The sequence below is a fragment of the Drosophila santomea genome, chromosome 3R, assembly GCF_016746245.2.
Source record: "Drosophila santomea strain STO CAGO 1482 chromosome 3R, Prin_Dsan_1.1, whole genome shotgun sequence".
In the NCBI taxonomy this organism is placed as follows: Eukaryota; Metazoa; Arthropoda; class Insecta; order Diptera; family Drosophilidae; genus Drosophila; species Drosophila santomea.
This window is the reverse complement of record NC_053019.2, coordinates 19,446,566-19,455,633: the sequence shown is the minus strand read 5'-3', so window position 1 is coordinate 19,455,633 and position 9,068 is coordinate 19,446,566. Positions and strand designations below refer to the sequence as shown.

General features: G+C 47.8%; 5 protein-coding genes across 5 annotated transcripts; 3 read left to right on the top strand and 2 right to left on the bottom strand.

The window, feature by feature from the left end:
- Positions 1 to 370: 370 nt before the first annotated feature.
- Positions 371 to 1,959, top strand: LOC120453611 (O-glucosyltransferase rumi). The gene is made up of 2 exons (XM_039638386.1): positions 371 to 558; positions 618 to 1,959. Exons 1-2 carry the CDS (start codon positions 423 to 425, stop codon positions 1,715 to 1,717), a joined length of 1,236 nt encoding a protein of 411 aa, XP_039494320.1. The 5' UTR covers positions 371 to 422; the 3' UTR covers positions 1,718 to 1,959.
- A 621-nt stretch (positions 1,960 to 2,580) lies between these two features.
- Positions 2,581 to 3,722, top strand: LOC120452878 (mitochondrial ribosome-associated GTPase 1). Its single transcript, XM_039637328.1, has 2 exons — positions 2,581 to 2,847; positions 2,900 to 3,722. Exons 1-2 carry the CDS (start codon positions 2,649 to 2,651, stop codon positions 3,670 to 3,672), a joined length of 972 nt encoding a protein of 323 aa, XP_039493262.1. The 5' UTR covers positions 2,581 to 2,648; the 3' UTR covers positions 3,673 to 3,722.
- LOC120452880 (chromobox protein homolog 3) lies at positions 3,566 to 4,547 on the bottom strand. Its single transcript, XM_039637331.1, has one exon. It carries the CDS (start codon positions 4,451 to 4,453, stop codon positions 3,737 to 3,739), a length of 717 nt encoding a protein of 238 aa, XP_039493265.1. The 5' UTR covers positions 4,454 to 4,547; the 3' UTR covers positions 3,566 to 3,736.
- A 22-nt stretch (positions 4,548 to 4,569) lies between these two features.
- LOC120452876 (protein vreteno) lies at positions 4,570 to 7,262 on the top strand. Its single transcript, XM_039637326.1, has 6 exons — positions 4,570 to 4,961; positions 5,023 to 5,433; positions 5,497 to 6,313; positions 6,380 to 6,564; positions 6,622 to 6,815; positions 6,870 to 7,262. Exons 1-6 carry the CDS (start codon positions 4,657 to 4,659, stop codon positions 7,025 to 7,027), a joined length of 2,070 nt encoding a protein of 689 aa, XP_039493260.1. The 5' UTR covers positions 4,570 to 4,656; the 3' UTR covers positions 7,028 to 7,262.
- LOC120452877 lies at positions 7,173 to 9,053 on the bottom strand. Its single transcript, XM_039637327.2, has 4 exons — positions 8,100 to 9,053; positions 7,444 to 8,040; positions 7,331 to 7,384; positions 7,173 to 7,272 (listed from the first exon to the last, which is right to left on the bottom strand). Exons 1-4 carry the CDS (start codon positions 8,904 to 8,906, stop codon positions 7,201 to 7,203), a joined length of 1,530 nt encoding a protein of 509 aa, XP_039493261.1. The 5' UTR covers positions 8,907 to 9,053; the 3' UTR covers positions 7,173 to 7,200.
- Positions 9,054 to 9,068: the final 15 nt, after the last annotated feature.

Genomic DNA, 9,068 nt, shown 5'->3' with positions numbered 1-9,068 from the left:
CACGCATAATTTGCAGTTAGCAAATCGTCGTTTTCGTTTGTAATTTGGCTATTGGCTGGCTTTAACACGGAGAAAACTTTCGACGTTTCTTGTTGGTTTTCTTATAATGGTTGGAGCGGCCAGTGTGTGCACACGGCGTGAAAAAGTAAAACTCTGCGAACAGTTACGCGCTTAGGGTGACCATCACATTGCTGGCCATGCGAAATGATGGTTACTACCGTAGGGCTTTGCTTGCAAATGAAGTGGCATGGTCTTCCTAAGAAAGTAACAGTTGAATCACTGCTTTGCTGCCAGGGTTGCCAGGTACTGAAAGAAATAAACTTCCCCATTAATAATGGAAATATCGATAGCTTTGCTTTGATTTGGCAACTCTATTGCTGACGCCGCATTAGGAGGCCGTAAATTTGTTTACTTCCAAAGAAATGCTAATAAATCATATACTAATCGGCTTATTAGTTAGTTTTGTAAGAACAGGATGTGCAGAAGATGACGGGCTTTGCAGTGCCGATCAAAAATCCTGCGGACAAAGTGAACCAGAGCGCATAAGCGAGGATGAATGTAAGCAACATGTTGCCGGCTTTGATTATATTCGATGTTAACTACTCCCCTTAATTTAGTTAGCTTCAAGATACGTCGACAGATCGAGAAAGCTAACGCCGACTACACGCCGTGCAGCAGTGATCACAAGGACAGCGACTGCTCCTGCCACGCGGATGTCTTGAAGCGGGATCTCGCGCCCTACAAGTCAACAGGTGTCACCCGGCAGATGATCGAGAGTTCCGCGCGATACGGCACAAAATACAAGATCTACGGACACCGCTTGTACCGTGATGCCAACTGCATGTTCCCAGCCCGCTGCGAGGGCATTGAGCACTTCCTGCTGCCGCTGGTGGCGACGCTGCCCGACATGGACCTGATCATTAACACGAGGGACTATCCGCAGCTGAATGCGGCGTGGGGGAACGCGGCAGGTGGTCCCGTGTTCTCGTTCTCCAAGACCAAGGAGTATCGCGACATCATGTACCCAGCGTGGACATTCTGGGCTGGTGGACCGGCCACTAAGCTGCATCCTCGTGGAATTGGACGCTGGGATCAGATGCGCGAGAAGCTGGAAAAGCGGGCTGCAGCTATTCCCTGGTCGCAGAAACGCAATCTGGGCTTCTTCCGCGGTTCACGCACCTCCGACGAGCGTGATTCTCTGATCCTGCTTTCGCGCCGCAATCCGGAGCTAGTCGAAGCTCAATACACCAAAAATCAGGGCTGGAAGTCACCCAAAGATACCCTGGACGCACCGGCCGCCGATGAGGTCTCCTTCGAGGACCACTGCAAGTACAAGTACTTGTTCAATTTCCGCGGTGTGGCCGCCAGTTTTCGGCTAAAGCATTTGTTCCTCTGCAAGTCGCTGGTCTTCCATGTGGGCGACGAGTGGCAGGAGTTCTTCTACGACCAACTGAAGCCCTGGGTGCATTATGTGCCGCTCAAGAGCTACCCTAGTCAGCAGGAGTACGAGGATATCTTGTCATTCTTCAGCAAAAACGATGCCCTGACCCAGGAGATCGCCCAGCGTGGATACGACTTCATCTGGGAGCATCTGCGCATGAAGGACATCAAGTGCTACTGGCGTAAGCTGCTCAAGCGATATGTAAAGCTGCTGAAGTACGAGGTGAAGCCCGAGCATCAACTGATCTACATTGGGCCTAAAAAGGATGAGCTGTAGCGATGGGAAACCCAACGCATTTGAAATGGTGTTAGGTTTAACCACTCATTACTTTGTATTAAGTTGCTTAGAGCAACAGGAATCTCTTCATCCGCATTCCATGTATTTTTGATGTCCAAGATGTGAAAAAGTTCTCGAATATTTTTCTACCTATAGAAGGCATTTATACAAAGCCGTTTCTTTTAAGACTCAAAGCTCACATTATATTTGGAAAAAATAAGTAAACAATTTTTTGACTTAAACGTGATATTTTTAATCGGGGTTTTCGCCATAACTTGGCCAAAAAAGGTGGCAGAGCTAAAATGAAGACCGTTTTGTACTGCCAATAAACATAGCTAACTATCCCAATCACTATTTTTATAATTTTCGACAACATTTTTTTTTTTAATTTTCGCATTTTTGATAAGTGGTACCATCATAAAAATTTGCGAAAAACGGACAAAAATTTCAATTTCTTGTTTTGAGCACAGGAGGACAGGGAATTTTGTTACGAATTCAACGATGTATGACATTCCACTTTTGAACAACTACTTTTATTTCTATCGAAAAAATAGTAATTATTTTTTATCAAAAAAATACAAAAAAAAATTGTATTAAATTTGATATTTTCAATTGGCGTTTTCGCCAAACTTGGCCAAAAATGGCCGCACAGCTAAAATAAAGACTGTTTTGTGCTGCTAATAAACATAGCTAACTATGTAGCTAACTATTATGTAATAAACAACATGGTAATATCTTTTAAAAATCTGTTGAATTCATTTTAAATCCAAATTTAAATCAGCCAGTGATTCCACACCCACCAGCTTAACCACTATTCCCCACTAGTGTGACCACTCCACCTTGCACAGTCGTGGTCAATTGTTACGTCACTGGCGAACAGCTGTTCAATAGTTATGATTTGGATTCGATATCATTACATGGATTCCGCATCATGGCAGCGCAGCTGAATCCATTTCGCAACGCCTTCCGGCTGCCGGCCAAGCAGCGCATCAACTGGTTTCCCGGCCACATGACCAAGGGCATGCGGCAAATCCAGCAAAAACTGCGAAATGTGGACTGCATAGTCGAGATTCACGATGCACGCATCCCATTGGCGGGCAGAAACTCGCAGTTCTTCGATACAATCACCGGTGGGTAGACCGACAACTATAAGCTACCACTTAATACGCATATATTCCGTAGGAAGTGGCGTTAAACCGCATATCCTGGTCCTGAACAAAATCGATCTACTGGGCGCCAAACAGCAAAAGGTCGTGCTGCAGCAACTGAGGAGGCAGCAGCCTGAACTGCGGCACATCCTGTTCACCAACTGCAAGGATCAGCGCAACCATGGCGTGCTGGATATCTTGCCCTTGGCCACTCGCCTCGTGGGCGAGAGCAGTCGCTTCAATCGCGCCCAAGCAGCCGAGCACAATCTCATGATCATCGGAGTGCCAAATGTGGGCAAGAGTTCCGTGATCAATGTCCTGCGCAATGTGCATCTGAAGAAGAAGAGCGCCGCTCGTGTGGGAGCCGAGGCGGGCATAACTAGATCCGTCGGCGAACGCATCAAAATCCAAGAGAATCCGCCGGTTTACATGATCGACACACCTGGTATCCTCCAGCCCTCCGTTAAAGATGATGAAATGGGCATGAAGCTGGCCCTGGTTGGCTGCCTACCCGATCACATTGTGGGCGAGGATCTGATAGCCGACTATCTGCTGTTCTGGCTGAATAGTCACCGCAAATACGACTACGTGGAGAAGCTAAAGCTGAGCTCCGGACCCAGTGACAATATCAGCGCCGTGCTGGCGGAGTACGCGCACCGGGAGGAGCTGTTCCACAAGGTCAAGCAATACGACGGACGGGTGGAGGTGATGACAAATTTATTGGCGGCCGCGCGAAAGTTCATACACTTCTTTCGCTCCGGCCAGCTGGGTCACATAAATCTGGACGAACCCAGTGGTTACAGATAGCTTTACATACGGATTAACTTAGGGGCTAAGATTAAACACTGAACAGTCGATTCTGCCGGAGTTCTTATTGGTTTTCCGCCATGGGCACATCGATGGCAATGTCGCCAACGCCGGGCACCGGAATCGAGTACGAAACGCTGGCCAGATCGTCGGGATCATCGGCGAGATCCATGGGCGTATGGTGCTGCGGCACCTGCTGTTCTACCTGTGGCGCCATACCACCGAGATGTCCGGCCAACTCAGCGGCCTGATCCACATCTGGCGGCACCTCGACGGGCGCACTGCTTATGTGCGGATAACTGGTGCGCGAGGCCGACAGACGCAGCTCCTCCGGCACGCCCTTCATTCGGTTCGCAATGTGGCGGGAGTATGGCGCCATCTTCTGGAAGTAGGCAATCAACATTTGCGGATCCTTCTCCGCTATCTGAGCCGATGGCACCAGGTCGAACTCATCGCAGAATTGCCAGCGCACCAGGTACTTGATGTCGCCCGTTACATCTGTGGCGCCCACGATCTCGGCCAGCTCCAGGCCGCGTTCGTAGCCACGCAGCTTTTGGATCTCCTCACACTTGGGCTTCTTCTCGCCGCGTTTCTTTGACTTGGCACGCGACTCCTCGAACTTCTGGATGAGATTCGGGCAGTCGCAGTTCTCCTCCGGTTCCCAGGTGTTGTCCGCCGACGTGTAGCCGCGCCACTTGATGTAGTACTCCACCTTGCCGTCGCTGGTGATGCGCTTGTCCATGATGCGCTCCACCACGAAGTTGGGCTCGTTTTTAACCATTTTTAATGCGTTTTTCTACGATTGTTTACAATATTTAAAATTGGCTTCGTTTTTCCACTTGCTAGTGTGACCGTTTACTGCTTGTTTAGTTTTATCTACCTAAGTCTAACAACAGTTACAAGAGCACTACATACGAAGCGGTCACACTGGAAATCCACGCGCTTGCAATTTGAAACCAATTGAAATTTTAAAGCTCAAGTGCGATGGAATCTACGGAGGACGAGTGGTGCGCCTTCAATCCGATGGCCAAGGACTACTATGAAGAGGGGGGCAACCAGTACACCAATGAATCCGGCCAGAATCTGATCGACGAAGCTCCTGTGCCGCTCAAGGATGAGCAGGAGCAGCGGGCCGCCAAACAGGCGAAGTATCCATACTTGGTGGTGCCCAAAAGCAACCCCTATGTGACCGAAAAGATGCTGATCAACTTCTTTGGGCGTGCGCTCATCAAAGAGATGGAGTTCCGCCGCATGTCGCGCGTTTACTTTATATACTTTGAAAATATCGGGTGGGTTTCAAGCACTTTAGTTGCTTACTTTAGTAGTTTGCAGCAGATGAATCTTTTCCAGATCCCTGGAGGCGGCGCGACAGCGAGTGGAACGTTATCCGAACCTGATCAAGTGCATCACTGGTCGGCCGCAAAAGGAGCGGGACATCAACATCGACAAGGTTATTTCGACAGAACCGATGCCAAAACCAGGTCCAGCCATTTCGCCCACCGAACGTACAGCAGTGAATCGCAACAGAGACGTTCCCGTCTCGAGCGGTGAACAAAAACATCCGGAGTTCTTGCGTCCACCGCTGGTCACCAAAGCTGATTACCAGAGGGGTTCGCTGTTGGGCACCAACGATGCCGCTCAACGCTATCTCAATGTCAAGTATGAGTTCGCCCTGGAGCGCCACGATGTCTACAAGCTAAAGGATGAGACAAGGATCCCGCAGGTTGTTCTGCACTTTCGTTCCGGAAGAACCATTCCTGTGTTAGTATAGCCCCATGGTGACTTGCCACTGACTAGCTAACTAGTATAGTTTGTTCAACTTAGGACAACGGTTGCTGCTCCTGAAGAAGATAAAACAGAAACCCTGCTGGAAGATGGCGTCAGCAAGTGCGTGGTGTGCCAAAACTGGACGGACACTTTCTGCAAGCTATGCAAAATGCCCTTTTGCGACGCCTCCTGTTTCGCGGATGTGGCAGAGCAGCACAAGCAAACTTGCGGCAAGGGCGAGATACTCAAGCTCGACGAGAAGGTGGGCCGGAAGTTCCCGAAACCTGGTTTGCCACCGTCCGGATCGAAAGTGAGGATTACTGCATTCGAGCAGACTAACGTGGTCTATGTGCGCTCGGCCGACATTCAGGTTGATGTCGCCTATTATACAGTTCTCATGGAGGTAATGATGCTGGGCAAAACTGCCTCCAAACTGAAGAGTGGGCCAGTCTGCGGACAAATTGTGCTCTACAAGTTCGAGGGGCACATGTCGCGCGCCTTGGTGCTAAACGTGGATAATCTCAAGGATATCTATGTGGTGTGCATGGATTTCGGAAGCGTTGAAGTCACGCAGCTGGATGATTTGTATGAATGCAGCTCCTATCTAGCAGATTTGCCCTGTTATCCCGTTGCCGTAAAATTACGAGGAGTTCCTAGGCGCTTTGTGGGTCCCAACATAAGGGAAATCATGTACGAACTGGACCAATCCTTAGTTTTTGATATGAAGTACTCGAAACGCGAGTACGACTTCAGCAAGGGCTTGCAAATCGTGGTGATGACCGAGATCGACATTAATAGGAGCCTCAACCGCCTGTTCAAGACCATAATAACTCCTGTGGAGCCGTCTGTGTCGGATCTGGGATTCAAAGAGGACGTAAGCCGCAACTTAATCGCCAAATATCCAATCTTCATTGTAATTATTTTATTTATTTGGTTTCAGTGTCTTCCATATATTCCTCTGAGCTTTGGAAAGAACATCGAAGTAGTTGTCATGGACAACACATTCCTAAAGTGCGGCTTCGTCTACTGCACCTCCAGAGATCTGGCCTACGAAGTATCAAAAATGCAGCGCGACATACAGGAGTATGGCGAAAAGATTGCCAAGTGCGCCACCTTCGCACCGCCGTAAAGTTACTAGCCGTTTCCTTTTGCTCATTTATCTAACTCCCTTATTTCATTTAGGATAAATGAACTTTGCATAGCTAAGTACGAAGGTAAATGGTGCCGAGGTCTGTCGGTAGAATTAATGGGCGACGGTTATCCCAGCATTTTGTTCATTGATTACGGTAACATAGTGCCGACACATGTCACCGACATTCGTCCATATCCGCCGCAGTTTCTCTTCCCCATAATGACCACACAGCTGGATTTGATTGGTAAGTAGGTTCTCCAAGGATATTAATATTATTTCAATGACTGCCTTTTCGTAGGTGTGCCTGAGGAGCCTACCAATGCGCAGATCGAATGGCTGGAGCATTATTATCCCACTGGGACCGGCATTACTTGCAGCGAGATCATTTACTGTAAGGAGAACAATACCTATTCCACTCGCATTGAAAAGCTCCAGGAGCTCTTGAGTTTGGACTAAATGCTCAAAAGTTAGCTTGCGCGAAGTGCTTAAGAACCAATCATTGCCAAATAGAGGACAAATCTTCCAGGGTAACTTAATTCCCAATATATAGGTAATGTTATCAAAGAATAGAATTCTAACATTGAAGTTAAAGTATTTTTGGTTTTTTAGTTTTAGTTTTGTTTAATGTTTTAAGTTTTCACCTTTATTTTCCTTGAATAAACCTGTTGAATACAATCCAGACTATCCGAAATAGCAGTTTCCTAAAAATTCGCATTGAGTTGCGTGAATAAAGTTGGAAAATTGTATTACAAATCTTACCTCAAAGAAATCACAATCAAAGGGTGGCTCAATTTTGACCCAGTCTGCCAGATTCTATGAGTTACAAAAGCAATTAGTGGTTTATCAATAAGATAAGAACTAGAAGTACTCACAATAGTTGCGCTTGGTATAAGCTGGCTTTGGTGACTCCGAAGATCCTCTAGAGAATCATTATCTGCCCTATGGAACTGCAACTCCTCCGGAGAACCTCCAGCTGTGATGAGAGTGTAAATTTTGGTGTCCATTGCCCCAACAGCCAGCAGTTGGTTGGCGTGTTTCCTGGCATTGTGGTTATAAATTATCAGGTGTTTGCAGCGGAGATCTCGAAGCTCCAACAAGTCACTAGTGAGAATTAAGCCAACCATTGGTTCCCCTTCCGCAAGAGAATTAAATAAATCCACCTTTTGGGGACCATCTAGTTGCGCATGATCTAAACTATAACTCTGGCAGTAGCCCCTAACCAGGGTAAGGCAATCATCACTGTTTGCCAAAATGCAGCATTTCTCTCCTCGCTCGGCCACTAAATTGTCCAGCATCACGTGCAGAAACTCGAACTTGGCGGCGTCGTAGAGTCCCATGTCCGACCAGGGCGGTAGTATGGAGTCTAGTACCTCCATTATTTCCTGAAACTCTGTTTTCTTGCCCAAAGTTTTTAGGAGCACAGGATGATCGCAAACAATTTGCACCACTTCCTTCAGCAATGGCGATTCCTGAAATACATATCTGAATTGTATATAGGTGTAAATTAAATGGACTGGATGCTTCTTACCGCCTTGCAAGCTTCTGCATATTCTGAAAGAAAAAGTAGTAATCTTTTCTGCAGTTCAGCTGGAGTTAGTAGACACATATATTCCGATTGTGTAAATTCCACGGAGGGATTTTCTTTCTTCAAATAGTTTTGTTCACACATTTGCTTCTCCATTACATGCGAAGTGCCGGAAGAGGGGGCTTCATAAGATACATGTTTCATTTTATGTTGGATGAATTCCGAAGGCGATGGAGCCTGTGCATCCGCCTCGCGCTTGATCTTCTTGAGCAGATGGGACTGGAAGGGAGCACTGGTTGCAGGAGGTGGCGATGTGTCTGCATAACCATTATGGGCATCTATTTTCTGGCACCAATTTGCTATTTCCAACTGGCGCTGTGTAAAGCACTCCTCCACAGTTTTAATCTCCTCCTGAACCTCCACATCCCTGCTGCCCACTTCCAGCTGATCGTTCTCCCGGAGTTCCCGCTGCTTAAAGTATGTCATGGTGTCCACCACCTTGCCAGTGTCATCCTTTAATGTTACTACTGCTCCAGTGAGCACCAGCGTGCCGTTGCCAGTCCACGTCTTGTGCTTTTTGGTGGTCTGATTGCGCCAGAGCACATGGAAGATGCGGCTGTCTTTGAGGGGATTCTCGCCCGCCTTGAGTGCTCGAGGTCCCAGGCTTTGGGAGCCCCCGGAGGTGCCCCATTCGCTGGGTAGACTGCTGTTGTTCCAGGAGCAGGGTGACTGCGGTTCCACTTTCAGATGCGGATCTTCATTCCCTCGCTTTGCTGCGCGGCGCATGGACGGGGCCTTGGAACGCCGCATTGGGGATGCAGTTTACTAGGTGGGCATGGGTTGTAGGGTTCACTGGATATGAGTTATTCTCCCTGATTCTGCTATATGCATATGTTAATGAAAATAACAATAAAAATGAGAAGGCGCAATATATTTTTAAGCCACATAGAAGTGTGGCCAAAGTGATGAGCA

What these genes read in the sequence shown, in the direction of transcription:
- LOC120452877 (XM_039637327.2), bottom strand. Translation starts at nt 8,906, where the DNA reads ATGCGGCGTTCCAAGGCCCCGTCCATGCGCCGCGCAGCAAAGCGAGGG. An exon ending in ATGCAGAAGCTTGCAAGGCG is followed by an intron (nt 8,041 to 8,099) that starts GTAAGAAGCATC and finishes TATGTATTTCAG; the next exon opens with GAATCGCCATTGCTGAAGGA. An exon ending in TTATACCAAGCGCAACTATT is followed by an intron (nt 7,385 to 7,443) that starts GTGAGTACTTCT and finishes TGTAACTCATAG; the next exon opens with AATCTGGCAGACTGGGTCAA.
- LOC120452876 (XM_039637326.1), top strand. Translation starts at nt 4,657, where the DNA reads ATGGAATCTACGGAGGACGAGTGGTGCGCCTTCAATCCGATGGCCAAG. An exon ending in ATATACTTTGAAAATATCGG is followed by an intron (nt 4,962 to 5,022) that starts GTGGGTTTCAAG and finishes AATCTTTTCCAG; the next exon opens with ATCCCTGGAGGCGGCGCGAC. An exon ending in ATCTGGGATTCAAAGAGGAC is followed by an intron (nt 6,314 to 6,379) that starts GTAAGCCGCAAC and finishes ATTTGGTTTCAG; the next exon opens with TGTCTTCCATATATTCCTCT.
- LOC120452878 (XM_039637328.1), top strand. Translation starts at nt 2,649, where the DNA reads ATGGCAGCGCAGCTGAATCCATTTCGCAACGCCTTCCGGCTGCCGGCC. An exon ending in GTTCTTCGATACAATCACCG is followed by an intron (nt 2,848 to 2,899) that starts GTGGGTAGACCG and finishes TATATTCCGTAG; the next exon opens with GAAGTGGCGTTAAACCGCAT.
- LOC120452880 (XM_039637331.1), bottom strand. Translation starts at nt 4,453, where the DNA reads ATGGTTAAAAACGAGCCCAACTTCGTGGTGGAGCGCATCATGGACAAG.
- LOC120453611 (XM_039638386.1), top strand. Translation starts at nt 423, where the DNA reads ATGCTAATAAATCATATACTAATCGGCTTATTAGTTAGTTTTGTAAGA. An exon ending in GCGCATAAGCGAGGATGAAT is followed by an intron (nt 559 to 617) that starts GTAAGCAACATG and finishes CCCTTAATTTAG; the next exon opens with TTAGCTTCAAGATACGTCGA.